Genomic DNA, 18,015 nt, shown 5'->3' with positions numbered 1-18,015 from the left:
TGCATAGTAGATGCAGAGTTTTGGAAGAGTTTGAGCACATAATACAGACATAAGTAGTTATTGTAATAGAAGTTGTAATGATAGTAAAATCTTTGTATGCCTGAAAGTGGTATAGTTAGGGCCCGGAATTAGGAGGCTATCCCTGGGCTGTCATCTCTAATTTATGTCTTTGTTGCCATTTAACCTTCTTAGCTTTAGTTTTTTTCACATAAAGTGCAGTAAGAGTACTTAACCAGCAATGCAAAACTATTAACATGTGTCAGTGTTTTTTGTATGATGTAAAAGTGAGCATATTGTTAGCTGTTAACTTTTCTCTTTGGTGTTTTATAGGTATGGGTGACATTGAAGGACTGATCGATAAAGTCAACGAGTTGAAACTGGATGATAATGAGGCACTTATAGAGAAGCTGAAGCATGGTATATTTGTAGCAGAAAAAGCATTTGATCGCACATGGTTTCTCTCTGTTTTGTTTTTCTTTCCTTTTTTGTGGTGCTGAGGATTGAACCTAGGGCTTTGTGCATGCTAGGCAAGTGCTTTCCTGCTAGTCTGCCTCCCAACCCATTGGTGTCTTCCTGTGTGGCTCAGGCCGGCGTTAGACTTTTGATCCTCATGCTTCTACTGGGTCATAGGCATGTGCTATCATCTTTTCCCTTGATTTTTCTTTTCTTTTTAAAAAATATCCAGGTGGTTGTGACACGTCTTTAATTCCAATGTTTGGGAGCAGAGACAGGCAGATCTCCGTGAGTTCAGGGCCAGCCTGGTCTACAATGTGAGCCCAGGACAGCCAGGCTGTTACATTAGAGAAACCCTGTCTCCAAAAACAAAACATAAACAAAATGTATGTAGGGAGGGAGTAGCATATGTGTCACCACACTCAAGTAGAGTCTGAGGGCAACTGTGTAGATGAAGTTTGTTCCCTTTCTCCCCCGTTTACATAGGTTCCAGGGATTGAACTTGAGTCATTGGACTTGTAAGACAAGCACCTTTACCCACTGAACCATGTTCCCAGTCCACCTTTTTGATGAAGTTACTGTTAATTTGTTGGAAATGATACTATAATTAGAGTCAATTTTAATAATTTTTAAAAGCTGCCATAGTGGCATATGCCTTTAATCTCTTTGAGTTCAAGGCTAGCCTGGTCTATAAAGTGAGTTTCAGGCTTTCCAGGGTTACGTGCTGAGTCTTTGTCTCAAAAAAAAAAAAAAAAAGCAAATACTTGTTTTAGATTATTTATATGCAAATCATTCTTGGGCACCTGATCAGCTACTGAATTACTGTTATGTTATGTTATGTTATGTTATGTTATGTTATGTTATGTTATTATTAAATTAGCTGAAAGTTAAAATAGAAGCTTTTATTTTGTTCTTGAAACAAAAACAGATGAAAAGTCAGAATATACAATGTCTTGCCTTCTGGGTTTGTCTTGAATACATTTTCTCTTGCTTCTGCCTTTCAAGTACTGGGGTTACAGGATATAACATTCACACTTGGCCGTTTTTAGTGTTGTTGTTGTTTTTTTAATTAATTAAAAAACTTTTTACATGTACAGTTATATTATTACACCTATATAAAATAAATACAGCAAAAAGAACCACAGAACATTCAGGAATTACATTCATGTTACATTCATAGTGTTTTGGCTGTTTGTATTTGGCAACCTTAAAGAAAATATTTTCCTATTTCAGTGAGTCTAAAATTCTGAATGTAACTCAATATCTATCATATCTCATCTCTATCAATTTAAAACATCTATCTAGACCCAAAAACATCTTAACCCCTAAACAAGTAGGCTTAATTGTGAAATTCAACTATTTTGTCTTCAACCCCATCAGAGACTTGAGAAGGAGTAAAACTAATTACTTGATTAAACAGGAAGTGTGTGTTAGCAGCTTCCAAATTTAATAATAATAATTAAAAAATGACAGAGACAGTTTGCTGCCTGAGTAGTTACCCATAGCTCTCTAAAACGTTGGAGCATCATCTTCAGCCTCTGGCCCAGTATATCTGACAGACATATTTGTGAACAAGGAACTGTTGAGGACTTGCTGACCGTCTTGGCAGAGTTTGGCCATCAACTCTGCCTTCATCCAAATTTGCCAAGTTTTAGGCAGAATTCTGTCAGTGGTTGGAACGAGGACATTTTGCCCAGTGGCTGGTTTGTCATGTTTGAAGCCATCTCCATGAGGAGGTTCAAGAGGAGGTCTTAAAATATAGCTCTAGCTGGCCTAGGACTCACTATGTAGATCAGGCTAGCCTCAGTTTGTGGCAGTTCTCTTACCTCTGAGTTCTGGGGTTACAGGGATGCACCACCATGCCTGACCTATGGAATATATATTTTTAATTTGCTCCCTCCCGATGATATGTGTATATAATAAACTGTATAAAAATAATTTTTTTTCTGAGACAGGGTTTCTCTACGTAGCCCTAATTGTCTTGGACTTGCTTTGTATACCAGGCTGGGCTCAAACTCACAGAGATCCTTCTGCCTCTGCCTCCCTGAGTGCTGGAATCAAAGGCGTGTGCCTCCATACCTGACCATAAAAAGAAATGTAAAAGAATGAGATTAAGAACATACAGGCCCTTTCTTCATGTCATATGAGTGAAAGACCACTTCTGTATCTGTGTCAAGTCTCAGATTCTTCCATTAGGGAATTTTAGCTTTATCTATAAAAAAGTGATACTACTACTGTGGTTGTGACTGTCACATGACAAGATACACAGAAATACCTAGCACATCATGAACACTTAACATGGAGATAGTGACCATCCTGGCTTTACTTGGGTCTTTTTTGTTTATTCCTGTGTTGTGTTTTATTCTGCCTTTTCCCCTCTTTCTTGTTCATTTTGCCAGGTACTCCTTTGTTTACTTCTCAAATATAACTTTTGTATTTATCTAATTTACAAATATTTCCTAGATTCTTTGAATTCTTTTCATTTGATCTGCTGTTGTTATTTTTAATAATTTATTTAATTTCATGTACATTGGTGTGAGAATGTCAAATTCCCTAGAACTGGAATTATAGACAGTTACGAGCTACCATGTGGGTGCTGGGAATTGAACCCAGGGCCTTTGGAAGAGCAGCCAGTGCTCTTAACCATTGAGCCATCTCTCCAGTACCTTCCCCCCCTTTTTAAAGCGTGGATTCTATGTAGCCTAGTGTCTTCATTCCTTTTTTATTGCCCTGAAGAGACCATGCCCAAGACAACTTACAAAAGAAAATATTTAACTGGGGGCTTACTTACAATTTCAGAGAGTGGGTCCATGACCACCATGGTGGGAAGCATGGCAGCATGCAAGCAGACATGATACTGGAGCAGAAGCTGAGAGCTTACATATGAATCACAGGCACAAAGCTTGGGCTTTTGAAACCTCAAAGCTCATTCCAGTGATACCTCTCCAACAAGGCCACATTTTGTAAGCATTCCCTAACAGCCCACCAGCTGGGAACCAGACGCTCAAATATATGAGCCTATAGTGACCGTTATCATTCAAACCACCACATCAGGACTGTCCTGGAGCTTGGGGTCCTTTTGCCTCAAGCCTCTGGAATGATGGAGTTTTAGGTGTGTGCCACTATGCCTGGCTGATCCATCACACTAAAATCCTCCAACAGCTTCCCATTGTGCATGTAAATGATCCCCTTCTCTAGTCTAGTTTCCATCTTCTACACAAGGCTTTGACACTGCTGTGTTTAGCACTCTGCTACCCTGCTGACTTTGAGTTTCTCAAGTGTAAGTTGCTCACACCTTTCGCTGGTCCCTCTGTTATATATCTTGTCTTTATCTTACCTGTAGACAAGTACTTAATTCATACACTCGATCTCTGCTAACATGCCCCACCTGATTCCTAGATGTAGAATAGAAGCCTCTGATGCACTTTCCTTTGTATTCTATAGTTAATTGTTGTCATTCGTTGTTCATTTGATGCTTACCTTTCTCACTCGAAGGTGAGGTTCATAGCTGTGTTCATCTTTCATCTTCATAGTACCTTACTCAGTATTTGACACATAGGTCCATGGTAAATACGGTCTCAGTGTAGAGGAATTTTAATTCAGAATGTGGTTGCTCTGGCAAGAAATCACATCCAAAGACCTTTTCTTAGGACTGTGGAATACATAAATGCCTTTAACCCAGGAGATAGAGGCAAGCAGATCTGAGTTCAAGGTTAGCCCGGTACAGAGCAAGTTTCAAGTAAAGAAAAGCTTAGGTCTGTGTGGTGGTACACACTTTTAATCCCTAACAGTGAAGGTACAGTTAATTTGTAGAAAGAAGCACGTGTGATGGAAAGTGATGTCTAATTGAGTGGCTGAAAAAGGAATAGATCAAAGACGATCTGACAGAATAGGGCACGCCCAATTCTCTTGAGAAGAGAGAGGAAAGGGTAGCACTTAAGAGGCAGTGCAAAGGTGGAGGAGGGCACAGGGGGGAGGAGGAATGGGAGAGAGAGAAAGAGGGAGAGGGGGCCATTTTACTGGGACAGTAATAGACGGGCTGCAGAGAGAGAACTCAGGTGAAGATGGAATGAACCAGAGAATGAGGAGCCAGAAGATTAGAACACATTGCTGAGTTAAATCCACCACCAGTGGCTCATATCTTTAATTCCAGCACTTGGGAAGCAGAGGCAGGTGGATCTCTGTGAGTTCGAGGCCAGCCTGGTCTATAAAGCAAGTCCAGGTCAGCCAGGGCTACACAGAGAAACCCTGTCTCAAAAAAACAAACAAAAACAAGAAAACACGCACACACACACACACACACACACACACACACACACACACACACACACACACACACAAACAGATTGCTGAGTTAGTTTGAAGCCAAGCACAACAATTCAGAGGCCAAGAGAAAAGCCAGATTGATAGTCAGCTGGGAGAGGAGTTTGAGCCAGAACAGCTGAGTTGAAGCCGCCAGCCCAGAGCTCAGTAAAAACAAGTAAGGGTGAGCTTATTAAGTGGTAGGACTCAGAGGCAGAAAATGTTCTAGGCCTAGGTTAGATTGTGTGGAGGCTAGAAGCTTCCAGGACTAGGCCTAAGTTAGCAGAAGGAAGCAGTCAGCCTCCCAGATAACAAGTGAAACAGGCAAATAAAAGTTCCTTTTACAATTCAGTGGCTAAATTTATCCTTCATTGCCTGACTTCTCTGCCTTCTATCATTTTTGTTGTCTTTTGATTTTCTTTTGAGAACAGGGTTTCACAGTATAGTAGGCTGGACTCAGATCCCCCTGCCTCTGCCTTAGGAGTTCTGGGATTAAAGGCGTGTACCAGGCCAGGCCCTTCTGTCTTGAAGCAGTGCCCTAGTTTCTCTTCTCTGATGACATAGTCTGCCTAACTGACTTAATTCCTTGCATCTCTGAGGTGTTTTTGTTTTTATTCCTAATATTCTGCTCATTTTGAGCTCAACTAAACTCTGCCCACTTTCCAAATATAATCATTGTTCTTTTGTTCTCCAGTTAACATTTGACAGCGTTACCTGATTTTTTTTTTTTTTTAAGTTTCATTTGATTCTGTTGCGTGGATTTTCTGTTTGGTCAGTGGTCACTTATTTTGTTTTATAAAAAAATTTTCAAGTATGTGTGTATGAATGTGTGTATGCCCACATATGTCATGTCATGCATATATATGGCGCTCAGAAGATAACTTGCAGGACTCTCTTCTCTTATCATTATGTGGGTTTTGGGGATTAAATTCAGCTCCTTAAGCTTGATGACAAACACCTTTACCCACCAAGCCCCACTTCTTTATGAGTGGCCAAAGTGGATGCTGGAAGCTGAACACTAATCCTTATTGCAGAACAGCAAATGCTTTTAGTCACTGAACTCTCCAGCCCAGGGTATTTCCCTAATTCTATGGTGTATCCATTTTCTCCCACTCAGTTTATTTCATATACCATGATTTCTCCCTGAACTTATTATTATTATTATTGAAATTATTATTATTATTATTATTATTATTGAAATTATTATTATTATTATTATTATTATTATTATTATTATTATTATTAATTTATTTATTTATTTGGTTTCTCTGTGTAGCCTTGACTGTCCTGGACTCACTTTGTAGTCCAGGCTGGCCTCGAACTCACAGCGATCTGCCTGCCTCTGCCTCCCGAGTGCTGGGATTAAAGGCGTGCGCCACCACGCCCGGCTGAACTTATTATTATTATTCTCATTCTCATTATTATTTGTGCGTGTGTGATGTGTGTGTGAGTGAGCATGCTATGGCATCTGTGTATAGAGAGATCAGAGGACAACTGAAATCAGTTCTCTCATTCCACCTTTTGTGGTTCCCAAGGATTGAACTCAGGTCATCAGGTTGCATGGCAGGAACCTCTGTTCACTGAGCCATCTGATCAGCACCACATAATTTGTTTTTTGTTTTAGAGACAGAGTCTTACTTTTTAGCTCTGGATGGCTATAAACTTGAATCTTACCTTCTCAGCAGGGTGTGGTGGTGCACGCTTGTAATCCCAGCACTTGGGAGGCAGAGGCGGGTGGATCTCTGAGTTTGAGGCCAGCCTGGTCTATAAAGTGAGTCTAAGACAGCCAAGGATACATAGAGAGACCTTGTCTCAAAAACTTAACAACAACAACAAAAAGAATCTTATCTTTCAGCTCCTGAATATAGCTATTACAGATGTGAGCCACTATGCCCATTAGCATAGTGTTTTTATAATCATAAATGAAGTTATGTGTAACTGTACTTTTTCAGGTAGAAACTCTTTATATAGCCCTAGCTCTACTGAAACTCGCTATATAGACCTGGTTGTCCTCAAATTCACAGGATGCGGCTGGGATTAAAGGCATGCTTCATCACTCCTGGCATTATTTGGGTACTGTTTCATCCTGAGTCTGTCCATTTTCCTAATCATGGGTAGCTAAACTACTAGCACATTATAGAGCTTATAAATCATTTTTGTTCTTTTATATTTTTTCCATATGCATAGGAATTTTGTTTGTTCTATATTCTCTTTAGCTTTTGCTGTGTCCAAGCCTTTTAATTATATCCATTTTGTTAGGTGTAGTATGTCTGCCTTGCTTTTAAGTTTCTGGGTGCTGGCATATATCTGTCTAATGTGCTGGAGTAGTAGTAGGCGTCTCTTAGAGCCTGACCATGTGCCTCTTAATCCCTGCAGCATTCATCTTGTCTTCCACCCAGCAATGTGCAGTGAATGTTTGTTGATTGGATAGTATGCTTCAGGATGAATTCATGTTCAAGGGAAATAGTAGTTTTATTGAATGGAAATGTACATTTTTTACTATATCTGAATTATTTGTGTTGTATTTCAGGTCAGTTTACACTGCGAGACATGTATGAGCAGTTTCAGAATATCATGAAAATGGGCCCATTCAGTCAGATCTTGGTTAGTTACCCCTAAATGTTTCTAAAGTTTCCTTATATATTTTTGTGTTCATCTTAATTTTTACAAAGACAGCGAGTTTAATGCACTGCAAACAGCAGGCATGGCTATAACGTAAGAGCCACCTGCCATATTAGGGTCAACCAATTTTGAAAAATAGTGGGTTTTGTTAACAACGTTTTCATGAGTTTATATAATATGTGTTTTGCTTTTCATTATATTGTTTTGTTTTGTTTTTGGTGTTTTGAGACAGGGTTTCTTTGTGTTCTGTGTAGCCCTGGCTATCCTGGATGCGATTTATGACCAGGCTGGCCTCAAACTCACAGAGATCTGCCTGCCTCTGCCTCCCTGAGTGCTGGGATTACAGATGCGTACCACCACTGCCCAGCCTTTTTTTTGTATTTTTAAGACTGGTTTTTTTTTCTGCATAGCCCTGGCTATCTTGGACTCACTTTTGTAGACCAGGCTGGCCTTGAACTAGCAGAGATCTGTGTGCCTCTGCCTTCGTGAGTAATTTCTAAGAACAGATATATTTGAATTAATCATTTGGGTAAAACGGATCTTTCAAGAATTAGTTTCAAAGCTAGTATTTAAATATTGACATTTTGAGCAATATTAAGTCATTGATGACTATGCTTAAATCTGTTTTAGGGGATGATTCCAGGTTTTGGAACAGATTTTATGAGCAAAGGAAATGAGCAGGAGTCCATGGCAAGGCTAAAGAAACTGATGACCATAATGGATAGTATGAATGATCAAGGTAAGAGTTTAATTATTTTCTTGTTGACAAGATGGAAGGAACTTAGACCAAAAGGTTCTCTTAGATTTGGAGTAATTTATAAGCTCTGACTTAAGGGCGTGATCATTGGGCTTATTCATCACTGAGAGAAATGTGAAGTGTAATACTTTTTCAAATGAATTCTGAAGAACGAATTGTACATTTTCATTATGTTGATAGAAATAAATTAGAAAAGTTACAGTCAAATTTGAGAGACTCTTGGGCTTAAAAGAATTAACTGTTGGCTAGGTGTAGAGGTTCACTCCTTTTTTGGTTTCCTTTGGTTTTTGTTTTTTGATTTTTGAAACAAGGTTTCTCTATGTATCCTTGGCTGTCCTAGACTTGATTTGTAGACTAGCTGGCCTTGAACTCACAAAGATCTGTGTGCCTCTGCCTCCCCAAGTGCTGGGGTTGCAGGTATATGCCACTGTACCCACCTGAGGTTTACTCCTTTAATTCAGGCATTGGACAGGGAAAGGCAGGTAGATCTCTTTGATGCCAACCTAGCCTAGATAGCAAGTTCCAGGCTAGTCAGAGATACATAGTGAGGTCGTATCTACATAATCAGGGGCTGGAGGAATGGCTTAGTGGTTAAGACCACACAGATGGTGGCTCACAACCATCTATATAACTGTAGTCTCATGGGATCCAATACCCTCTTCTGATACTGCAAATGTATATGCAGACAACACACTTGTATATATAAAGCACATAAATAAATAAATAAATGTAAATTTGTTTATTATTTATAATCAAATAAATTCAATTTTTTTATTGTCTCTTCAATACTTAGTCTTCCAGTGTACCTTTCAGGTCTGTAAGGGGAAAATAATTAAACCGATATCATAGACTCCTTTTACTCTGTCATCCTGTTTTATTACATCCTCTGGTTTTATTTAGTGCTTAGTCCAATTAGCATTCTTTTTTTGTTTTTGTTTTTCGAGGCAGGAAAACACGAGGTAGCTTTGGCTGTCTTGGACTCACTCTGTAGACCAGGCTGTCCTGGAACTCACATTTATCTGCCTGCCTCTGCCATTAGCATTCTTAATGCTAAATTTAGGATCTTGTTTTTTGTTTTTTTAAATATATACATATATTTTAACCTAGGAGTATGCTAGCATATTTTACCTTTTTTAGGTCTTCTACTTCATTACTTGTTCAGTTTGCCTTCTACACTCAGTTGAGAGACAATGAAAATTCTTTGACCTTTGGCTCATTTAGCTATACAATTATGAGAAATAGCCCTCCTAACTCTCTTCAAAGTGAATCAGCTGGGGCTACACAGAGAAACCCTGTCTCCAAAAAAAAAAAAAAAAAAAAAAAAAAAAAAAAAAAAAAGAGAGAGAGAAAGAAAGGAAGGAAAGAAAAGAAAGGAAGAAAGAAAGAAAGAAGTGGTAGGCGGGGCATCCAGGAAAAAAAAAAAAAAGAAAGAAAGAAAAGAAATTGGTAATACTGATTTTCAAACTTGATCAAAATGGAAAAGGCATAGATACTGGGTCTGGTAGCACACACCTGTAATCCTAGGACTGAGGCAGGAATACCATGAGTGAGCGAGCCTGGGCTGTGTAGCAAATACGAGGCTAAGCAACAGCTGCATAACAACACTTCGTTTCAGAGAAACTAAGAAATAAACAGTCTAAAAAAGGAAAATATCAAGAATAGCCAAAACATCTTGAAATTTTTAGATGAAAGCATCCTTTTTCACTCAGTCACTGAGATATTCTACACCGCTGCCTTCTAGGAAGCTTTTCATTGTACTTCATTCCCGCATCTGTAACTGAGGGTTTGTGTCTGTGTAGGAAGACAGGTGACCCTGGTCTTGCTGCACTGCTCTTTGTTGCCGTTCTACAGAAATGGATTTGTTCTGCTTCTAGACTCTGAGTTTCCTATTTCATACATTTGTTCTGTAGGTTTTGTTGTTTTGTTTTTTACTATGGCTTGTAACTTGTTATGCAGACCAAACTAGCTTCAAACTTAAATGAGATCTCCTGCCTCCTGAGTGCTAAGATTAAAAGTGTTTGCTGTCACACACCTGGCTTCATTCTATACTTTTGTACTAATTCTAGGAACTGTGCAGTCTTGTGTTCCTTGTGTGTGAATGTCAGTCTGCCTATGTTAGCCAGTTACTAGAGTTAATAAAACTGAGCCCACTTACCTTTTTATAACAGAAACTGATTTTTCTAAATTATAATTGTATGTATATTGGTGCTTTGCCAGCATGCATGTCTGCATAGTGTGTGAGCTGTGCCTGGGGAGGTCAGAAGGCACCCAGATTTCTTGAAACTGGAGTTATGCCATGTGCCACCACTGCCCAGATCCCCTCAACTTCCATTTTAAAAAAATTACTCAGTTACTTTCTAGCAAGGGTTAGAGGGACTTGGTATACAATGTAAAGGTCAGAGGGCCTTGGGGAGGTTGGTTCTCTCCTGCTCCCATGTGAGTTTTAAGGATTGAACTCAGGTTATCAGGCTTGGCAACAAGCACCTGAGCCATCTAGACTGCTTACTAAGGGATGTTAGGAATGTTATAAAGAGAATATTGGGCTAGGCCATATCATATTCCTATAATCCTGCCACTCAAGAGGCTAAGACTAGAAGATCACAAGTTTGAGGCCAGCCTGGGATACAATGAAAAAGAAAGTGAGAGGTATTTTCTGTTGTGTGTGTATTCTGATTTTGTTTATTTTGCCTTGTTCTGTTTGTTTGAGGCAGTCACATTATAGAATATCCCTCCCCCTCTTTTTTTTTTATTTTTGGAAACAGGGTTTACTGCGTAGCCCAGGCTGGCCTAGAACTTGTGATCCTGTTGCCTCAACTTTCTGAATGTGTGTCCACCTCATTCCTTACATTGCGTACAAGTAAAGGCAGAAGAGCTTCACCTTATCGAATGATCAAAAAGCTGGAGGGGACTTCTGAGAACACCACAAAAGCATTAGAATGTTACCAGGTGTAATTTCTCCATTATAGGAAATGGCAGAATTTCCCCATCAGAGTTTTCTGTCTTCTGCTTGCTTGTGGGGTCTCAGTTTGTGAAGTAGAGGTTAGCAGTTATTTAGGCAGAGTGAAGGTGAGTGCTTCTGTTGTGTGTTTGAAATGCGCCATGTTCTTGTGATACGTAGAGGACATAGAAGGGACATGTAGAACAGAGAGAGAGACTTTCAGAATCCTCAGGCTTTTCCTGCTGTTAGAGCCAGCTCCTACTGTGTAGCCCTAGTTGGCCTTCACACTGTGCCACTGTGCCTGTTTGTTCTCAGACTGTTCTGTTTAAATCGTAGGTAAAATACACATATGTTTGCTTTATTCTTTTTATCTGAGTGCTATAAATATTTTAAAGATATTTCTACTTAAAAAATTAAATTAGAAGCAAACATAACAAACAGTAACATTTATTAGATGTTTTGTGGTTTGAACATTTATATGTCTTATTCTGTATACATTTTATAATATACAGACAGAAAATGAAATATTATATCTGTAAAAAGAAAAAAGCCAGGGAGATGGCTCATGGAGTGAGAACTTGCTGTGAAGAATTTCAAATCCTCAGAATCCATATGCAGAAACCAGACATGGGTGTACAGTCCTCTAACCCTTCTGCTGACGAGTGGAGACAGGCAGATCCTAGGCGCTTGTTGGCCAGCCAGCCTACTTAGAACGCCAGGCTCCAGGTTCACTGAGAGACCCTATGCCAAACAGAGAAATTTGGAGAGTACACATCTGTACACACATGTACATCATCTCCCCTCATTCCCACCCTCAATATCTGAGGTTGATAGAGCTCAGTTGGTAGAGTGCTTACCTAATACACAGGAATCCTTCTGTTAGGACCCATTAAACAGGTGTGGTACCAAACACCTGTAATCTCAGCACTCAAGAAACAGAAGCAGGGTGATCGGAAGTTTAGAGTCATCCTCAGCTACATAGAGAATTTGACCCTGCCCTAAAATAAAAATAAATAAGGTATCTTTAAAACCCTCTGAAGTTTTGTTTTGTTTTGTTGGTTTTGTGTGGGTTTTTTGGTTTTCTTTTTTAGAGGGGTGGTTTTTTTGAGACAGGGTTTCTCTATGTAGCCTTGGCTGGCCTGGACTCACTTTGTAGACCAGGCTGGCCTCGAACTTACAGAGATCAGCCTGCCTCTGCCTCCCGAGTGCTGGGATTAAAGGCATGCGCCACCATGCCCCGCCCCGCTTAAGTTTTATATTGCTCATTTGAATTTCCTCTGTGAGTCACTTCTTCCTTGTTCAGTCCCAAGTTTTGTCTCAAGTTTTTCATTTGACTTTATTTTTATTTTCTGATAAATACATTTTCATTTTTAGCACTGGAGGTGTAACTGAGAGGCAGAGTACTTGGCTACTGTGGTCATGAAGGATAATTTTATGTAATGAAATTGTCTTTGTCTGCAGAACTGGACAGTACAGATGGTGCCAAGGTTTTTAGTAAGCAACCAGGCAGAATCCAAAGAGTTGCCCGAGGATCAGGTGTGTCAACAAGAGATGTCCAAGAACTTCTGACACAGTATACCAAGTTTGCACAGATGGTAAAAAAGATGGGAGGCATCAAAGGACTTTTCAAAGGTAAGGGGAGAAAAGCAATTTATCACTTAAAAAAACAAAGTTAAAGCCAAGTAGTCTCATACTGGAAAACTTGCTGCTGGATTTCATATTGTAGGGGTTGGGCCTTATCTCCGTGGAAGGGCCTGAAAATATGTGACCATTAACCTAGAAACTATATTAGAAAATGTACTTAGTCTCTACTATATTTCTCATTAAAGAGGACAAAACTCATTCCATGGTAATACCTAGAAACTGACCCTAATATACAAGCAGACAAGTCTCGCATATATTACGTCTCAACTACCATTTCCCCTCCCCTGACTCTCTCCCCCTGCCTCCTCTTTCCCCTGGATCCAGCTCCCCTTCTCCACCTCTCAGAAAAGAGCAGGCCTTCCCAGGACATCAACCCTAACAAGCTACAATAAGACCAGGCTCATATTGTAACATCAAGGCTGAACAAGGCAATCCAGTAGGAGGAAAAGGGTCCCAAAGGCAGGCAAAAGAGTCAGAGTCAGCCCTTGCTCCCACAAGAACACCAAGCTACACAGCCACAACATAAATGCAGAGGACTTAGGTCGCACTCACACAGGCTTTCTGGTCTCTGTGAGCCCACTTGAGTCCCAGGCAGTTGATTCTGTGGGCTGCGTTCTTGTGTCCGTGATCACTCTGGCTTCTCCAATACTTCCTCCCCCTCTTCCACAGACTTCCTTAAGCTCCACCTAATATTTGGCTGTGAAGCTCTGCAACTGTTGCTGGATGAAGTCTTTCTGATGACAATTATGCATTAAATTATTTTACTATTTTTTTCTTTTTTATTATAAGTTTAACCTCCCTGTTTTTTCGTTTATTTATTTATTATTATGCATACAGTGTTCTGCCTGCATGTATACCTGCAGGTCAGAAGAGGGCATCAGATCTCATTATAGATGGCTGTGAGCCACCCTGTGGTTACTGAGACTTGAACTCAGGACCTCTGGAAAAGTAGTCAGTGTTCTTAATCTCTGAGCCATCTCTCCAACCCTGAGACCAGGTTTCTCTGTGTAGCCTTGACTGTCCTCCTGGACTTTCTTTGTAGACCAGGCTGGCCTTGAACTCACAGAGATCTGCCTGCCTCTGCCTCCTAAGTGCTGGGATTACAGGTGTACACCACTACCCCTAGTTGAACTATTATTTTTTAATAAAGTAACTTTTGTTAAAAACTACATAGATGTCCATTTTAATACCACTTGATTATTGAAGGTCTTGTGTTTTCCTGGGATATTTGAGGTGATTGATGTTTCTTTCCTGAGTCAGGGATATACCCAGGACAACCCAGGAGCACCACATGCCTATGTGGTCCATTTGTTCTTTTGGAGTTCTCTGAGCACACACATGCACAGACAAAACTGTCTCACTGTGTCATTTGGTTCTTTACGTGTGGCAGTCCTTCTAGCTTTCCTACCTCATCATAGGCCATAGCAGGGGCTACCTAGATTTGTTGGTTGTAGTATAGTGTGCCCCTTGGGCCCTTGGGAAGAGGAGGGAGCATCTATCTCTGTGTCTGCCTCCTATTTTTGTTAAGCAATTGCTGTTGTATCTGTTAGTATTCACTTAGTACAATTCTGCTTATAGCGGTTCATCACACTTAAAACTAAAAATTTCTGGGGGGGGGGGGAAATCATAGTTTTAAGAAAACACTTCTGGCCTTTATTCCCAGTACTCGGGAGGCAGAGGCCTGTGAATCCCTGTGAGTTTGAGGCCAGCCTGGTCTATATAGTGAATCCAGGACAGCCAAGGATACACACAGAGAAACCCTGTCTCAGAAAACCAAAAAAAAAAAAAAAAAGAAAGAAAGAAAGAAAGAAAGCGCTTCTAGGGGCTGGAGAGATGGTTCAGTAGTTAAGAGCACTGTCTGCTCTTCCAAAAGTCTGTGTTCAATTCCCAGCAACTACATGGTGGCTGACAACCATCTATACTGAGATCTGGTGCCCTCTTCTGGCGTATAGCCACACATGTAGGTGAAACACTGTATATATAATAAATAAACCTTAAACAAACAAATAAACAAAAGAACTTCTAGCCGGGGTGTGGTGTCACACGGCTTTGGTCCCAGTACTTGGAGGCAGAAGCAGATGGATCTCTGTGATTTCGCAGCCAGCCTGGTCTACAGAGTGATTCCAGGACAGCCAAGGCTACACAGAGAAACTCTGTCTTAAAAAACAAAACAGAGCAAAAACAAACAAACAAAAACAAAAGAAAGAAATACTTCTAGGAGCTGGAGAGATGGTGAAGAGCACTGCTTGCTCTTCCAGAGGTCCTGAATTCAATTCCCAGCAACCACATGGTGGCGTATAACCATCTATAATGAGATCTTGTATCCCCTTCTGGCATGCAGGCAGATGACTGTATACATAATAAATAAATAAATCTTAAAAAAGAAAGAAAACACTTCTAGCTGGGCTTGGTGGCTCATGCCTTTGATCCATTACTCAGGAAGCTATCAATGATAGGCAAAGCAATGCTTTATATACAATTTGTGGTTTTCCTCAAAGAAAAAAGTAATTTAAAGATTAGTAAACTGTATGATATTGTACACTACATACACTAATTTAAATTTTTTTGTTTTATCAGGTGGTGATATGTCTAAGAATGTGAGTCAGTCACAAATGGCAAAATTGAATCAACAAATGGCCAAAATGATGGATCCACGAGTTCTCCATCACATGGGTAAATATAAAGTTCTTGGTCACTTGTAAGGTTTGTAATTTAATAGTAAGCCTTCTGTAGCGATATAGGAAAAGCTGTTTAAAAGATAAGTTTGAACGAGATGACTATCAGAATCTTAACTGACTACTTAATCATTTTTGATAAGGAGTTTTTTGAACAATTTATGAAAAATTTGGGGGTGGGGAAAGGGAAAGGGAGGGGCGAGTGTGTGTGCATGTCTGTGTCTGTATGTTTCTGGTGTGTGTGTGTGTGTGCTCATGCTACGTTGCTATCATGGAGATCAAAGAACAAAGTCCAGACTGAGCCCTTGCCTTCTGCCTTGCCAAAGCAGTGTCACGTACTGTTTTTTAGCTGCTGCTCTGTGTGGTCCTGGCTAGCAGGCCCACAGCCTTCATCTTGCTGGCTGTTGAGATCACGGATGCATACTGCTGCATGTAGCTTTCTACGTTCTGGAAATTAAGTGTGGGTCATCAGGCTTGAGCAGCTAGCACTTTAACTCACTGAACCATCTCCTTAGCTTGTAAATAAGCTGAGCTTTTATTTTGTCCTGTGCGTGCATGCGTGCGTGCGTGCGTGCGTGTGTGTTAGTACAAGTACACATGGAGACCAGACACTGGCATCAAGTTTCTTCTGTTGCACTCCATCTTTTCAAAGATAGAGTCTCTGACTAAACTAACATGGAGCTTGCTGTTTTAGCCAGGCTGGCGGCTGGCCGGCCACCAAGCTCCAGGGTTTCACGCGTCTCTGCTCTCGTCCCCACCTCCCAGGGTTGGGATTACAGAAGTTCTGGCCACCGAGCCCAGCCTTCGTGCAGGCGCTGGGGTCCAAATTCAGCTCCTCATGCTGGTGTAGCACATAAGCACTCCCTAAGGAGCCAGCTACAAACCCAGTTTTTTCTAGTTTTTAAAGTTTATTTTATTTATTTACTTGAGTATTTGAGGAGGTGTTTGAGATAGAATCTCACTATGTAGTCCTGGCTGTTCTCCCTGGTCTGCAGGCCAGGTTGCCTTCACCTCAGAGACACCCACCTGCCTTTGCCTCCCAAATGCTGGCCTCCATGTCCGGCCCATCAAGTGTGACTTTGGGGGCAAACCATTTTATTATCTTTGCTTTGAGACAGGATTTTAGGTAGTCCAGGTTGGCCTAATCTTGCTATGTAGTTGAGTTTGATCTGGAGCTTCTGACCTACTACCTCTGTCTCCCCAGTGCTGGATTATAGGCTTTGAGTGCTGGGGGTTGAGCCTGGAGCCACTTACGTTTTGTGTATGCGTATTGGGTATACGTTTGGGCATGTGCGTTAGGCAGACGCTCTACCAGTTGAGCTACATCCCAACACTAGTCTCCTGTCCCTAATGCTTCTTCCACTGACATTTCTCCTATTTTAGATGTGGGTATTTTACTTATAGAAGTTTTGAAATCACACAAAATTTTGAACTCCAGTTCCATTTATACTGTGTAATCTTTGAAAAATCCCTCAAACCTTTTAAGCTTCACTTTACTTTTCTATAACAATTGTAGGTAATATTCCTGAAGGGATTGTGACAAATTAATCATTAATATATGTGAAGCATTTAGTATAGTTCTGGATTATAGTAAATGCTTAGCATATGGTGAATTTTTTTCTCCTTAAGTCCTTTGAAACACAGCACCCACCCTAGTCGGGATAGAGAAAATGTTCTGTTTGGACTACTTGATTGTGGACAAAAACTATTCTGACATCTTTTTGTTTTCCTTTATTCCTCATGGTAACTTCATGAAGCACATTTTTTCATTTTTTTAGATAAAAATAAAGCAAATAATTCATATTTTAATTTGGTATATTGTTAAAGACTACTGTCTAAAGTACTGTCAAAACACTATTTTTAGAAGTTAAAGTACTTCCCAGTAGAGGCAGAGGCAGGTGGATTGCTGTGAGTTCGAGGCCACCCTAGTCTACAAAGCAAGTCCAGGACAGCCAGGGCTACACAGAGAAACCCCGTCTTAATAAACAAAAAACAAACAAAAGTACTTGTTTGGCAAAAGTAGTAATAACCATTTCAGAATTCTCTTGGTCATGACCTGTTCTATTTCTCTTTTCCTCTAGGTGGCATGGCAGGACTTCAGTCAATGATGAGGCAGTTTCAACAAGGTGCTGCTGGCAATATGAAAGGCATGATGGGATTCAATAACATGTAAAGAAGCTGCCTTAATCAAACTGACACGGTTGATTATGTTATCTGCTGAGACCTCAGAGTTTCCCTCCCTTTTGCAAATGGGGAAGAAGAACTTTCTTGCCTCTCTTGCCCTTTTTCTTTTGTCTCACCTTTTCCTTGTCTTCCTTCTGATGTTTGGGAGGAGTGCCTGGTTTTTTGCGGAAGTCATCATTTCTGCTTTAAATCTGTTAGTTTTCACTGGCATAATAACTTAAGTTAAACAAATCATGATGTAAAATTTAGTAAAGGTTTTTAACTGTCTCAAAGGCCAAGCATTACATTTATAAACAGTCACGATCAGAAAATCACATGATATTGAAGAAAAGTGCTGCAAAATAAACTTCAAGTGATAAGTTTCAAGGGTCGTTAACTTTTTTATGGTTTAACATTGTCAGTGTACCACCCAGAAAGCCAGCAGGTACATTTAAAGGGAG

The 18,015-nt window shown here is 40.2% G+C and overlaps 1 protein-coding gene and 1 long non-coding RNA gene across 4 annotated transcripts in view; both read left to right on the top strand.

Annotated features, from left to right (window-relative positions):
* The window catches only part of SRP54 (signal recognition particle 54), a 42,507-nt gene extending 24,566 nt beyond the window's left edge, over nucleotides 1–17,941 (top strand). For all 3 annotated transcript variants that reach the window (XM_084792360.1, XM_084792359.1, XM_084792358.1), the window contains exons 11-16: nucleotides 331–417; nucleotides 7,286–7,359; nucleotides 8,008–8,116; nucleotides 12,534–12,704; nucleotides 15,294–15,389; nucleotides 17,473–17,941. In XM_084792360.1, the coding sequence (XP_084648486.1) occupies nucleotides 331–417; nucleotides 7,286–7,359; nucleotides 8,008–8,116; nucleotides 12,534–12,704; nucleotides 15,294–15,389; nucleotides 17,473–17,564 (629 nt within the window). In that variant the 3' untranslated portion in view covers nucleotides 17,565–17,941. The remainder of the gene's footprint in view (nucleotides 1–330; nucleotides 418–7,285; nucleotides 7,360–8,007; nucleotides 8,117–12,533; nucleotides 12,705–15,293; nucleotides 15,390–17,472) is intronic.
* The window catches only part of LOC311603331, a 98,732-nt gene that overhangs the window by 73,027 nt on the left and 7,690 nt on the right, over nucleotides 1–18,015 (top strand). The gene's annotated exons all lie outside the window — the stretch shown is intronic.

Source organism: Acomys minous (assembly GCF_964271855.1).
Source record: "Acomys minous genome assembly, chromosome: 8".
In the NCBI taxonomy this organism is placed as follows: Eukaryota; Metazoa; Chordata; class Mammalia; order Rodentia; family Muridae; genus Acomys; species Acomys minous.
This window is presented reverse-complemented; position numbering and strand designations above follow the sequence as displayed.